The sequence below is a fragment of the Mobula hypostoma genome, chromosome 29 (genome assembly GCF_963921235.1).
Source record: "Mobula hypostoma chromosome 29, sMobHyp1.1, whole genome shotgun sequence".
NCBI classification, from domain to species: domain Eukaryota; kingdom Metazoa; phylum Chordata; class Chondrichthyes; order Myliobatiformes; family Myliobatidae; genus Mobula; species Mobula hypostoma.
Window position 1 is genome coordinate 29,227,631 of NC_086125.1, and position 15,446 is coordinate 29,243,076.

Below are 15,446 nucleotides of genomic sequence, written 5' to 3' on the forward strand. Positions count from 1 at the left end.
ATTAACTTGCAGGCTGAGTTGCTAGCTTTATAAGACGTTGCTTAGGCCTCACTCTGGAGAAATGTGAGCAATTTTGGCCCCTTTAGCTAATAAAGGATGAGCTGACAATAGTGAGAGTTCGGAGAAGGTTCACAAGAATGATTCTGGGAATGAAAGGGTTATATGCGTTTGATTGCTCTGGGCCTTTACTCGCTGGAACTTAGAAGAACAAGGGATCTTATTGAAATTTATCAAATATTGAAAAGTCTAGATAAAGTGGATGTGAAGATATTTCCTATAGTGGGGGAGTCTAGGACCAGATGGCACAGCCACAGAAACAGAGGGACATCCACTTAGAACAGAGATGAGAAGGAATTTCTTTAGTCAGAATGGTGCATGTGCGGAATTCATTCTCACATGCAACTGTGGAGGCCAGGTTATTGGGTGGAGGTTGATAAGTTCTTGATTAGTCAGAACATGAAAGGTTACTGGAAGAAGGCATGAGAATGGGATTGAGAAAGAAAACAGATCAGCCATGATGAAATTTCAGAGCTGAATGGTCTAATTCTGTTCCTATGCCTTATGGTTTTAAGACATGGGTTGTGAAATTCATTGTTTTTCAGTAGTAGTACAGTGATACATGAACAATAAGAAATAGATATTAAAAACTAAATTAAGTAAATAGTGTAAAAAGAAACCAAAAATAGTGAGGTAGTGTTCACGGGTTGGTTCATTGTCCGCTCAGAAAATCTGATGTCAGGGGGGACGTATGCATAGGCAAGCTTTAGATGGAGATGGGACCAATATAGGGAAATGGGCATAGCTGAGATAGGTGAAGTTGGGCTGAAGGCCCTGCTTCTGAGCTGTATGACTTGTGACTCACTTCCACGAGGGCTAACTGCCAAGGATGTTGGACTCCATCCTGACGTCTTCCCATGTGACCGAGAACCCAGCTCTGCCTCTGGGAATCACCTTGATCTTTTCTTCCCTCCAGCTACAAACAGGCACGAAAGTTACTGCAGGAAACTTCTACCCTGTCTGGGAGCAACAGTGAATATCTTTGACTAAAATAGCAAGTAAAACGTGATCAAGCTGCCAGGCCAAACAGGGAGACAACAGATGGATATGATAACCCTGCCAACCCCAGCACAATACAAACAACCCCTTGTCTTTGGTCTCAGGGACCATCTCCCCAGTGTCTTGCCCAATGCTGAACTATAAGACCACTTAGACATCGGAGCAAAGTTAGGACAATCGTCCCAGAGTCTGCTCCACAAATCCATCAAGACTGATTTATTATCTCTCTCAGCCCCATTCTCCTGCCTTCTCTCCACACATAACCTTTGACACCTCTACTAATCAAAAACCTATCAACCTCCACCTAATGACCTGGCCTCCACAGCTATGAGTTACACCAATTCACCACCTTCTGGCTAAAGAAATTCCTCCTGACCTCTGCTCTAAAGGGATGTCCCCTTCTATTCTGAGAATGTGCCCTCTGGTCCTAGAAAATATCCTCTTCACATTCACCCTATCTATGTTTTCCAATATTCAATAGATTTCAATGAGAATCCACCCCCCACCCCATTCTTCCAAACTCCAGTGAGTACAGGCCCAGAACCATCAAACACTCCTCATACATTAACCCTTGGATTTATTCTCGTAATCTCTTCTGGACCCCACAATCAACCACCCCAGATCCAATGTTCCCATCATCACTGTGGAAGGCTGCTGTGCACAGGTTAGCAGTTTTTACAAAAGTAACCACTTTGCTAATTGCAAAGTTATTTGGGACACCTGGTGGGGCTGGGGGCTACAATGGGGAGGTTGAAAATACTTCAGTTCTGAAAAGAGTTTAAACTCTTTAGGACTGCCCTTATTTTCTCACCCTCTCCCACTGGAAGGGGGCATTTTCTTTGTATTACCATTAAGTCAGTTTCACACTTTACACTGTCTTATTGCTGAAGATTTGACAACAACTTGTCATGGTCCGGATTGGGGTCCCTTTAAATTTACCTTGTTTATGTTACGATCCGGACCACTGATTCCCTGTTTTCCCGTGTCCCTCGGCTTTGGTGATTAGAGGCAATTAACGCTCGGCTGAACCGGTAGTTTATATTCTCCGGCTTTCAGCCGTTCGGCGCGGGAGCATCTGCAAAGTCATCTAAGGTACAGTGTGCCGATATCATCTGGCCGGAGAAAGCCTAGTCTCTGCCAAAGCAAGTGCCGGTAATTCGCCCTTCCTCACCGGAGCAACCCTGTCCAGTTACCTCGCCGAAGCGAGCCTGCAAAGTTTCCTCACCGAGGTGGGTCCGTCAGTTATCCCGCCGGAGAGAATCAGGAGCCGCTGTCTACTGTTCCTGGGCCAAGTCTAGAGGGCTCGCCACTACCCGGAGGGTCCAAGTACCATGTCCTGGCTCCGGCGGCATCCACGTACCACGTCCAAGTCCAAGTCCTGGCCCTAGCGGCATCCGAGTACCCAGTCGAGTCCTGTCCCTGGCGGCATCCGAGTACCAAGTCAAGTCCTGTCCCTGGCGGCATCCGAGTACCCAGTCGAGTCCTGACCCTGGCGGCATCCGAGTACCCAGTCGAGTCCTGTCCCTGGCGGCATCCGAGTTCCAAGTCAAGTCCTGGCCCTGGCGGTCTGTGATTCCTGTCCTAACCCCCTGTCTGAATCCCTTCTCTGTCCCTCTCGCCTCTAGCCCTCGTCTGTAGCCCTCACCTGCACCTCGGTCTAGTTCTATCGCCGGAGCTAGATAGGAACTGCGTTGTTCTTTGGTGTTTGTCTTGTCCTCGCCTCCGTGGGGTAAGTCAGGCCGTCTTGCCGTTGCTCCGCGGGGGGTCATGTCTTGTCTTGTCTTGTCCTTGCCTCCGTGGGGTAGGTCAGGCCATCTTGCCATTGCTCCACAGGGGGTCTTGTCCTGTCTTGTCCTCGCCTCTGTGGGGTAGGTCAGGCCGTCTTGTCGTTGCCCCGCAGAGGGTCATGAGTCCCGGCCCTATGTCCTGTACCCAAGGAGGGGTCCCGGCTCTCTGTTCTGTGTGTGAGTCCCGGCCCTATGTCCTGTACCCAAGGAGGGGTCCTGGCTCTGTGTTCTGTGTATGTGTCCATGGTTCCATGTACCTGCTCTCCTGAGACCGAGGCTCTGTGTTCCCATGTTCCTCCTCTCCCTACCCCATGTCATGTCCTTGCCTGGTTCTGGGGTCCGAGCCTGAGGCAAGACCCAGGTACTGGGTCCTTGCCCAGTCTCTGGCTCGGAGTCCATACCCTAGCCTCTTCATGTCTCCTCTAGTTCTGGGAGCCAATTCCGAGTCCAAGCCCAGACCCCTAGTCCCAGCCTAGTCGTAGTCCTGAATCCTTGTCCAGTTTGCTATTCCTGCTCCTGCCTTGCTCTCCTGGTATCGAACAATAAACTCAATTCAATTAACCTCACAAGATGTGTCTTGCATTTGGGTCTACACTTGCTCCCAAAGCCCCCGCCATTGTGACACAACTTGGCTTTAGTGTTTAACACCCAGAGCCACATCATAAACTGCTGGTTTTGGATTCTGTTAATTTCTAACCCCAGGTGTATTGTATTAGAGAGGCACAGATAAGGATTAGAGAGGCACACATGTGGCAAGGATAATACACAGCCACTGTTGACATGCAAGGCATTCAAGGCATTAGTCAGCCAGGGCTCGTTTGCTGAAGGCAATGAAACCAGCTTCTGAGCAAACACAAGAACACGTCAGCAGACTGTGACCCATAAGCCATGGCAGCTGCTGAGGATACCTGCAACTTTCTAGATGCTAGTGGGGAGGATTGGATGCCACCATTTCCACCTCATACCCCTGATGAAGGGTCTCAGCCTCAAACATCGACTGTTTATTCCCCTCCATAGATGCTGCCAAACCTGCTGAGTTCCTCCAGCATTTTGTGCATGAGGCTCCTGAAACAACGGGGATAGCTTCACTCATCTCAACACTGAACTCATCACTGAACACAACCTATGGACTCACTTTCAATCACTCTACAACTCATGTCCTCAGTCTTATTCATTTACTTATTTATTTATTTATTATTATTTGTGTAATGGCTTCTTTGTAATGTTCACTGTTGAGGTAACAGCTTCTCTGCAGCAGCCATGTTTGGGTTATTGCTGGAGATAACAGGACTAATAGCCAATCGGGGATTGTTGTTTTGTCTTGTGTATCTGGAAAGATGTTTTCGCAGTCTTTTGGTGAGAAGCGATGAAGAGAGAAGACGCGAGTGGGGAAAGCTGGTAGAACGCCATGGATCCAGTGGCCTGGGATCTGAGGGTCCGAAGGTCGGCAACATTCGGAGGAGACCGATGGTGGAAGAATGACTACTAAGTGAGCTCCAACTGGAACTTTGACTTGACTTGGGCCCTTTTTTTGCTTTGTTTATTTTATTTTCACCCTATCTTCAGATTCAGATTAAGATTCATAAAGTCTATCATTTAATTGCATTTAATTGTGTACTGTCTGATATTTTGCCTTGTGGGTTTGTAACTGGGGTATATTACACAGCATCCACACAAAAGTGATTACCCAGTTTGGCCGGGCCGAAGGCTGATTCCCCTAGACAAACACAAGCTGGGCAAGCCTGAGGGTTACATTTGTAAATGAGCAGTTTGTCTTTTGCACATTGATTGTCAGTCCAACAAAGTTGAGAAAATCTGTCAATGCTCGTGTGGAGCTTTTCATTGATTCTATTGTATTTCTTTGTTCTACTGTGAATGGCTGCAAGAAAATTAATCTCATGACATATATGTACCTTGATCATAAATGTATTTTGAGCGTTGCCTCATAGCCAGTGACTAAGCTTGGCCAGCTCACTCTGTGGGGTGGGGAAGCAAGGATAACTCTTGCTAAATTCAACGTTCCTAGTCCACCCCAAAGGGAGTGACCTTTGTTTGTCTATCTCGACAGCCAGTTAGGTGTTGCCAAATCGGCAAGTCTGGAATCACATGTAGTAGAACCTGACGAAACCAATGGTTTTAACAAAATCACAGTTGCCATGGTTACCATTGATAGGATCAGCCTTTTTCACTTCACACTTACTCATTTCGCAGTCGCTCGATCAATAGTCCAGTATCCTACAGCCCATGCATCTCGCTACCTAACCCAGTCTGGATGAGGAGGAGTAAACCAATACTGAAAGAATGAAGGGGGCGATCTCATTGAAACCTACTGAATATTCAGAGGGCTTGATAGAGTGGACGTGGAGAGGATGTTTCCAACAGTGGGAGAATACAGGATCAGAGTGTACAACCTTAGAATACAAGGACTTCCCTTTAGAACAGAGATGAGAAGGAATTTCTTTAGCCAGAGGGTGGTGAATCCATGTATAGACATTTGTGGAAGCCAAGTCATTGTGTGTATTTAGAGTGGAGGTTGATAGGTTCTTGGTTAGAAGGGGAATCAAAGGTCTCAAGGAGAAGGTGGGAGAATGAGGTTGAAAGGGATAATATATCAGCCATGATGGAACAGCAAGCAGACTCGATGGGCTGATTGGCCTAACCCTGCTCCTACGTCTTACTGTCTTCTGGATAAATTCAGACTCATCTCAGTATTAGTTGGTGTCTTATGCTTCACATTCTCCTGGGGAAGCAACTGAATACGCAGAGGCATCAGTCTCAATCACTGGAATAATTGATAGCAAAAAAGTTCCAAACATCCAACGGACAGGTACATGGATAGGAAATGTTTAGAGGGATGTTGATCAAATGCCGGTAAATGGGGCCCTCTCAGGTAGGCAACTTGGTCAGCATGCATGAATTGAGCCAAAGGGCTTGTTTCTGTACCATATATGACATTATCATAGGCTTCTCATGACCATGCGGCACTCTTAACAAATTTCACAACATATATACAAGTGATATTGAACCCGATTCTCAATAGGTCTCAATAGGTACATTTTATGTATATGCAATATACATACTGAAATTCTTTTTCTTTGCAAGCGTCCACAAAAACAGAGGAGTGCCCAAAGAATGAATGACAGTTAAATGCTAGAACCCCAAAGCCCCCCAACTCCCCCGTCACACACATAAGCAACAGCAAAGCATCAATAAAGACATGATAAAGTTTAAGGGAATGGGGGATTCTCAGATCCCTGTAAACAATGAATTAAGTACTGACTATGTGACTGCAGTGTGTTTGAATAATGTCTCACAGCTGCCTTCTTTGGAGCAAGATAAGGGTTAAAGTTCGCCCAGATCCACATAGATGTCTCTGGGCTTTTCACATCTTTTGATTTTGACAAAAAGCAGTACCTGATGGAAATTAGACAGAACATTCCTTTCTTAATTAAAGCACAAATTTGATGGATGTTCTTATCTTTGCAATTAAGTTGTGGCTCCAGCAAACCAGGTAGGACATTCTTTTCTTTAATTAAGGTGGCTGGAATGTCTAACGAATTTATTGTACTTTTGTATCAATAGTCCATTGACTTGACCGGAATGGTTATCAGACTGATTGTTCTTTTGTATCGGTGGCCTTATAACTTCTGACAATTCTGACATCGGGCAGTGAACTTGTAGAACCACTGGGGAGATGAGAAAGAGTCTCTCCCTGATGTCGGGTCCAAGTTCACTCGCTGGCTGAGCTCGAAGAAATAAACGGGTGAAAAGATAGTAATGATCTTTTTGCGCTGTCGTTATTTGATCTAGCAAAGTTATGTTTACAGACACAGATTTGCAGTACCCCAAAGACTACTTGTTCTCCTTGTAATTTGACATACCACAGGCTCTCCCTCTCTCCTGAATATGGAAAAAAGAGGTGTCCCTGTTTCACAGCAAGAGAGGAGACATAACAAAACAACTCGCTGATTTATGGTGTTAAAAGTCTGTTGCATCGCTTTTTCTGAGCTCTGTGCCCAAGGAACTCTGGTCTCTGGGCGCACAGCCAGCTCGCTGCTTTCGATTTTCCCTGTACTCCCGCAACGCATCAGTTAGTGGCACCGGCCCTGAATCCGCCCGCCTCCAGAGGCACCAAAATCCGGCACCCCGAAGGCGCGCTGGTCTTCCAGGCCGCTAAGACTAGCACACCTCATGCTGCTGGATTTTCCTGGCTCTGAAGGCGGGCGATTCAGGGCCAGTGCTGACACCTGATTCTGATTTATATAGTCCCATTTCTGCGTTCCTGGAGATTACTCAGACAACTATTTTTTCATAAAAGAATCTCAACAATGAGACACAACAACCTCTCACTAAATATCAGCAAAACCAAAAAACTGATTATTGACTCCAGGAGGAAGGCGGCAGATGTCCATCAACCAATCCTCATTAAGGAAATGAACTTGAGAGAGGGTCAGTAACGTTAAACAACTTGATGTTAACATATCAGAAGATCTGTCCTGGACCAACACACAAGTGCCATCACAAAAAAAAAGGCTTGAGAGCGCTCTACTTTCTTAGAAACTTGCACAGATTCATCATGTTGCCTAAAACTTTGACAAACTTGTAGACATGAACAATGGAGAGTATCCTAAGTGGCTGTGTCATGGCCGGCCCTGAGAGAGAAAAGTGATGGATACAGCCAGTCCACCACAGGCAAAGCCCTCCCCACCATAGATCACATTAAAAACCAAAACACCTAGCGATGTGCCAGTATCAAGCACCAAGTATTACCACAATATACCCACAATGAGTGGCAGAACAACGCAGAACACAACAAAACAGAAGACAAAAAGCCACAAAACAACAACTGAAAAACAAGGCTCCTTTCCTACCCTCCAACCCATCCATATGGACAACCCTCCAACTCCAGGAGAGGTCTCCAGGCCTCCAGGTTTCAGCCATCAGGCTTCAACTTCTGATTAACCTACAGGCTTCAATTGTCAGTGTCTACCCCTGGATAGCAGGTCCTCGAACTCTGGGCACGTGGACTTAAGATAACGTGTTACACTCACCTGCCCTTCATTCCACGTGCTATTTGGAACTAGGTGGATGAGAGAGATTAAAACCTGTCTCCTGATGATTAGATCAGACCTCTGGATCCTTAGTCCAGCAGACCAACCACAAGATCACCAATAAAGAGAATCAAGGTTCCCCAATACCATCTGAACATCCAAAAATCAGAACCCCTAACCATCAACCTCTGCTGCATTTTATTAAGTTACTGGCTTGGGAGTAAAGATCACACTATTAGTTATAACTCTGGAAATTCCTACCTTGGTTTCAGACTCTCCAGGCTCTCACTGAATTGGTTGTTGAGGAACATGTCCATAGCAGACATACATTCATCCAGGCAGGTCTTCATGTCTACACCTGGGGAACTAAAGGAAAAACATTTTACTGATCTTTTTTTTTTATTATTTAGAGATGCAGCACAGTTCTGGCCAAACAAGTCCACAGTGATCAATTACTGTATACCCATGTGACACCCTGCTTAACAGCATATACACATGAACAACCTCCAAGATAGATTTTACTCTACAGTAATATGTGGCAAGAGAAAACCAACACCAGTTATGGCTACCCCAACATTCATGGCTGCAATGAAAGTCCTTTAAAACTACATGACCCACAGACTTTGTCAATATAGGGTGTGGAAAAAGTCCATGACCAGAGGGCAGAGCCTCAGAATACAACAATGTCTCTCACTCAGCAAGACAAGGAGATGATTATTGACTTCCGGAGGAGGAAACCGAAGCTCCATGAGCCAGTACTCATTGGGGGATCAGAGGTGTAGAGGGTCACAATCTTTAAATTCCTCAGTATTATTTCAGACGATCGGTCCTGGGCAAATGCCATTATGAAGAAAACATCGCAGCACCTCTCAAACAAAAGAAAATCGCTCCCTGCGCAACTCCCTTGTCCATTCATCCCTCCCCACTGATCACCCTTCTGGTATCTATCCTTGCACGCGGTACAAGTGCCACACCTGCACCTACACCTCCTCCGTCATTACCATTCAGGGCCCTAAACAGTCCACCAGAACAAGCAGGATCTCCCAGAGCCACCCACTTTAATTCCACTTCCCATTCCATCCATGGCCTCCTCCACTGTCCTGATGAGGCCACACTTATGTTGGAGGGTATATATTGTTTGGGTAGCCTCCAAACTGAAGGTACGAACATCAATTTCTCAAAACCAGTAATGCCCCCCACCCCTCCTTCACCATTTTCCATCCCCTTACCCCTCTCTCACTTTGTCTTCTTGCCCACCCATTGCCTCGCTCTGGTGCTCCTCTCCCCTTTTCTTTCTTCCATGGCCTCTGTCTCTTTTACCAATCAACCTCCCAGCTCTTTACTTCATCCCTCCTCCTCCTCCTCCGGGTTTCACCCATCACCTGGTGGTTCTCTCTTTCCTCCCCCCACCTTTTAAATCTACTCCTCAGTTTTTCTTCCTCCAGTCCTACCAAAGGGTTTCAGCCCAAAACGTCGACTGTTCTCTTTTCTATAGATGCTACCCAGCCTGCTGAGTTCCTCCATCATTTTGTGTGTATAGCGACACCTCTACTTTCTTGGGCAGTTGTGAAGATTCAGCAGGTCATCTAAAACTTTGACAAATTTCTATAAATGTATATTGATTGCATGTATCATGGTCTAGTATGGAAACAGTAATGCTCTTGAACAAAAAGGCATACAAAAAGTAGTGGATACGGTCCATTCCATCACAGGTAAAGTCCTTCCCATCACTGAGCACACCTACATGGAATGCTGCCCAGATAACTGATAATCAGGGACACACATCGTCCAGGTCATGTTCTCTCCTCCCTGCTGCCATTGGGAAGATCATACAGGAGCCTCAAGACCCACACCAGGTTCAGGAACATTCATTATCCTTCAACCATCAGATGCTTGAAACAGAGGGGATAACTTAAGTTGCCCCATCACTGAAATGCTTCACCAACCTATGGACTCCCCTTCAAGGACTCTTCATCTTATGTTCCCGATACATATTGCATATTTTTTTTGTTTTATTTCTTTTCTTTCTTTTTGTATTTGCAGTTGGTTGGGGTTTTTTGTTGTTGATTTTATCGTGTTTCTTGTATTTACTGCGATTGCCTGCAAGAAAGTGGATCTCAGAGTTGTAGGTGTACGGTGACAGACATGGACTTCGATAATACATTTTCTTTGAACTTTAGAACAGAGATGAGGAGGAATTTCTTTCGCCAGAGGGTGGTGAATCTGTGGAATTCATTGCAATACGCGGCTGTGGAAGTCAAGTCATTGGGTATATTTAAAGCAGAGAATGATAGGTTCTTGATCAGTCAGGGCAAGAGAGGCTTACAGGGTGAAGGTAGGAGAACAGGGCTCAGAAAGAAAATAAATCACCCATGATGGAATACTTGATAGGCTAAAAGGTCCAATTTGCCCCAATGTCTTATGGCAGCCGGTTTATTGATTTATTTATTTTTATTTAGAGATGCAGCCTGGTAAAAGTCCCTTCCGGCCAGCACTGCCCTATTACACCTGGGTGGCCAATTAACTTACTAGCCTGTTTGACTTTGGGATGTGGAAAGAAACTAGAATGGTGGAGCAGACTCAATGGGTCAAATAGCCTAGTTCTCCTCTTATTTCTTAGGGCCTTATAAAGCCTGGGATTGCATTATCTCAGATCTGGAAAATATAATACAGACAGTCCTTGGTTTACACGAGGGCTCTGTTCCTGAGAACTGCTCATAAGCTGATTTCTCCATAAGAAATGCCCATATTCTGTAGCTTACCCATATTGTATCACTCTCCATATACCCGCTATTTTTTTCAATTCATCGAACAATCAGAATCAGGTTTAATATCACTAATGTCATGAAATGCAGTATAGTGAATGACATAAAAATTACCGTAAATTACAATAGGAGACACATTTTTAAAAACAAATAGGGCCTAAATGCACTTTCCATTGGATTTATGTAATCCACGGGATCATTTCCACGAGCTTACCCTCATAACTGGACAGTCTGATCTCATATAAGTGAATTCTCAATCTGCAAGACCACAGTCATCTGCTAACCCTCTTGTCTCTCCCAATCTTCTCCCATCTGGAGCAAAATGAGCATTCTACCACCCCAGGAAGGTCTTCCCAAATTATCCCCTCTTCCTACAAACCCATCCATACAAAGTCAGCAGGGAGATAAGATGGTTCAGGCAACGAGATATTTTATTAGTTGAGGCATAAACTACAGAAGCAGGGTGGTCTTAGACAACAAATAACTTACTCAGAAGAAACACTTAATGCTTCACTTGCACTTTGCAGCCTCCCAGTAAAGAACAGTTATTCCTTATTGGTTTCTTCTTTTCAAATCTCATGTTAAAGAGATCCACCATCACTTTAACAGCAACAATGGGGTTAGCAGGTGATTGTGGACTTGAAAATTGAAGGACTTATTCATCTGGGATCATGGGGCTGTCCGGCCTGGTTGTGACAGGATGCAGAGGATAAACTCAAGGATCTTCTGGACAACAAAACTCCAAAAGGAAATGCCAAAGACCTACCACCATGAGTTGGAGACCAGTGGAGAATGAAGCACACATCAGATGGATACTAAACATGGTAGCAGGCAATAGTGACACACAACACCAAACCTAGATCAGACTTTACAAAGTTCAGAGTAAATTTATCAAAGTGCAAATATGCTATTACATCTACTTTGAGATTCAACTTCTTGCAGACACTTACAAGGGAAAATCCAATCGAATTTTATGAAACTATACAAAAGCATACAATAGAATTTACAAAAAAACTATAAACAAAAACTGACAAACAACTAATGTTCAAAAGAAAACAAACTAGAAATAAAAATAATACTGAGAACGAGTTGTAAAGAGCCTTTGAAAATGAGCTGTAGGTCGTAGAATCAGTTCAGAGTAATGGTCAGTGAAGATATTAACACCATGTCAGGAGACGGATGGTTGTAGGATAATAACTGGTCCTGAACTTGGTGATGTGGGACTCAAAGCATCTTACCTCATGCCTAATGCCTCCTGTCCATTGGAGGGCATGGCCTGCACGGTGGTTAGCTCCCATTTAGAGTATTGTTTGCAGTTGTAGCAGAAGGTTCTGATTGTGTTGGAGACCATGCAGAGGACATTCACTAGGACTTTGCCTGGATTAAAGGACATTCATTATGGAGAGAGACTTTATATACAGTGCTTGTTTCCCCTGGAATGAAGGAGACTGACATAACCTGTATAATACCGAGGGACATTAGTAAAGCTAGGTAGAATCTTTTCCCAATGTAGAGGTTCCATCAACAAGAGGGCATGGGTTTAATGTGAGAGAAAGTATTTTGAAAGGGCACCTTTTTCCACCTTCTGTTATTGATATCTGGAGGAGATGGAGTCAAATATAATGACTTAGTTTCAAGGACATTCAGTGGGACACTTAAATAGAAAAGGCATAAATGAATGTGGATCTAATTCAAGAAATGGAATTAGTGTAGATTGGCAAATAGGCCAGCATGGACATATGGGCCGAATGGCCTGTTTCTGTGCTTTACAACACTGAAGCAAAGTCAGGGCAGAGGCCAGATGTGGAAGAAGGTCCACCAACCCACACATCTGGAAGATTGTGTTCAAAGTAACTTTGTGTATTTGTCTCCTGCCATTAAATGTACCCTGAAAAACTAATTGAATATTGGTGGGGAAATCTTTTTAATGAATTTAGTGTGTGAACTCCTCCATTGTTATGTTGGTGTTATCGAACTGGCTGAATGGAATTTCCCTGTCTGAGAGTTGGCTAAAAGAAAAAGACCTGCCGATGACTTCAAGTTCACTTGCTTTGTGAAGCTTTAACTAGTGAAGGACACACAGCTGTGATGGGCCGTCAGCAACCTCTGCTTTGCCCAGTTGTTGCTTTTTAAGAGATTGAAAACAGAAGGAGGCCACTCTACCCTCTGATGCACTTCATCATAGTGTGCCATTCAGTAAGATCAGAGGCAATATTTTACCCCATGGAGTGGTAGTTAATAAGATCAGAGGCAATATTTTACCCCGTGGAGTGGTAGTTAATGAGTTATTCCCATGCCACTCAGTTAGCTACTCCCACATGAGAGGAGTTCACATCCAGTACAAGCAGTTATCAATAAAGTTGCATTAAATATCCTGGTGTGGTGTGCACTGTCCCCAATATCAAATGCAGCACTGGGTCAGACGTGATTGATCTTCAACGAATTGGTGCTACAAACCGAGTGAGACTCCCCAGCAAGAAGGAATTTACAGTAAGACTGTTCTTGTTCACACATATCTATGAAAAATATCCAGAAACTTATCAGCCTTAACCTGGTATATTAGTTAGCGAATTGTATGCATCATGTGACATGAGCTGAGAACTGGCCAGGCCTCTTCCCTTGCCCTAAGGGCAGTGTTCATGCAAAACAGCAGTGGTGTCTGGAAACCAGTGGCACATGCAGTGGGAGCACCGACTCCCACGGAACAGCCTTACACCCAAATTGAAAAGCAGATGCTGGCTTTTGTGTGGGCCTGTGAACACTTCACTGCTACTTGATAGGCACTAAATTCCTACTTGAAACAGACCACAAGCCATCAGCTTGAAACACTTGGATAACTTACCTCCTCATCAGCATAGATTCAGAATTAGACTTGTGCAAAACTGTTATAACACTGAACATGTCCCCAGCAAATCTTTCACAACATCAGACACTCCATCAAGGATGCCATGCAAAAGTGAGTGGACAAAAGCTGACTCCATCCTCATGGAAGATACCATAAAACCACAAGACCAGAAAATATAGGAGCAAAATTAGGTCATTTGGCCCATTGAGTCTGCTCCACTATTTCATCATGGCTGATCCAATTTTCCTCTCAGCCACAATCTCCTGCCTTCTCCCCACATACCATCATGCCCTGACCAATCAAGAATCTATCAACCTCTGCCTTGGTCTGTCCTGTGTTTTATAATATCACACCAGAGGAAATATTGTATCATTTCTTAATGCATGCATTACTAAGTGACAATAAAAGAGGACTGCGTGTCTTCATAATCTAAAAAAATATATACATGAAGACTTGGTGTGTATATGTAGCAAAGAATTCCACAGATTCACCTCTCTCTGGCTAAAGAAATTCCTCCTCATCAATGTTCTAAAAGGACACCCCTCTATTTGAGGTTGAGTCCTCTGGCCTTAGACACTCCCACCACAGGAAACATCCTCTATCGAGGCCTTTCACCATTCGATGGATTTCAATTAGGTCACCCCTCATTCTTCTGAATTCCAGTGAACACAGGCCCAGAGCCATCAAACGTTCTTCATATGACAAGCCATTCAATCCTGAAATCATGCCAACATCTATTTAGGTCAAGGAAAGTGGAAGTTTTCCTGCAAAGTAAACCAGAAGAAATTTGCGATGAGTTGTAAAAGGACCAAATCTTCAGGAACATAATGTAATACTGTGAGCACGGATGGCCAGCAGTTCCAAAAGGAGCTCACGAACTCAGACCCTACTGGCTTGAAGGAAACACACTCACTATTCTTGATGGTTTTCTGCTAAAGAGCTCCAGACTCATCATTCTTGCTTCTATGCATGCCAAAATCATCAGAAAGTCATCATTCTACTTCTGAAATCCACCAAGGACATCAAGGCATTGAAAAATGTCGTCTATGAGCAGACAATCCGTGTGGTGTCCTGGTCCGAGCACACAGCTGGGAGATTGTGTAAATCAATGTGTAGCATGCAGAAAACTACACAAAAAGACATGCTGAACTTCTTAGTCCCAGAGAATTCCTAGAGTTACAAAGGCAAATTTCAGTCACAGATAATTCTGAGCTGAAAATAGGCAAATTTCTTCTCACTGTGGATTACTAATAGTATGTTGAGGTATCCAAGCTGTTCTCTACATCATCAGCAGCAGTTTTACCGCACCTGAAAGCTGTACTCACTTGCCATGGAATACCAGAGATATTGGCAATGAACACCAGGCAATGCTCCACAATTCAGCTGCTTGTAATACAAAGTCTTTGCGAGGGACTAGGAGTTCAAACACCAGACAAGCAGTCCACAGTACCCACAGGCAAATACTTGTTCAGTCGCCTAGTTGAGTCCAACTCTTCGTGACCTCATGGACCATAGGGTCCATAGGGTTTTCATGGCAAGACACAGAAGTAGGTTGCCAGCCCTTTCTTCCACACAGATACTGCTGATGCCCAGGTTGGGACCTGGCCGGGTTTGAACTCAGAACCATCTGCCTTGAAGTCTAGTGCCGATGCCATGACACCACCTGCCAGCCCTTATAGGCAAATTGAGAACCGGAAAAAGCAGTGCAAACTGTTAAGAGTCTCCTACTGGAGGGAAAAGGCCACTACAAACACTGCTAGCTCACACTCCATGCCTACTGCCAATGGCTACAGTCCATCAGAGCTGTCAATAGGCTGGAGAGTGAGAACAAGCCTGCCCATTCTTCCTTCCTTTCTCCAACCTAACTTACCAGACAAAGTGAGTAACTTTCAGACAACACAGCGTGAGAAAATGAAGTGTGTATGTGATCTCAGACACACAG

At 44.5% G+C, this 15,446-nt stretch overlaps 1 protein-coding gene across 4 annotated transcripts in view; it reads right to left on the minus strand.

Annotated features, from left to right (window-relative positions):
* zgc:158403 (tetratricopeptide repeat protein 39A) overlaps positions 1-15,446 on the minus strand; it is a 123,141-nt gene that overhangs the window by 85,218 nt on the left and 22,477 nt on the right. For all 4 annotated transcript variants that reach the window (XM_063035937.1, XM_063035936.1, XM_063035935.1 and 1 more), the window contains exon 2: positions 8,156-8,260. In XM_063035937.1, the coding sequence (XP_062892007.1) occupies positions 8,156-8,244 (89 nt within the window). In that variant the 5' untranslated portion in view covers positions 8,245-8,260. The remainder of the gene's footprint in view (positions 1-8,155; positions 8,261-15,446) is intronic.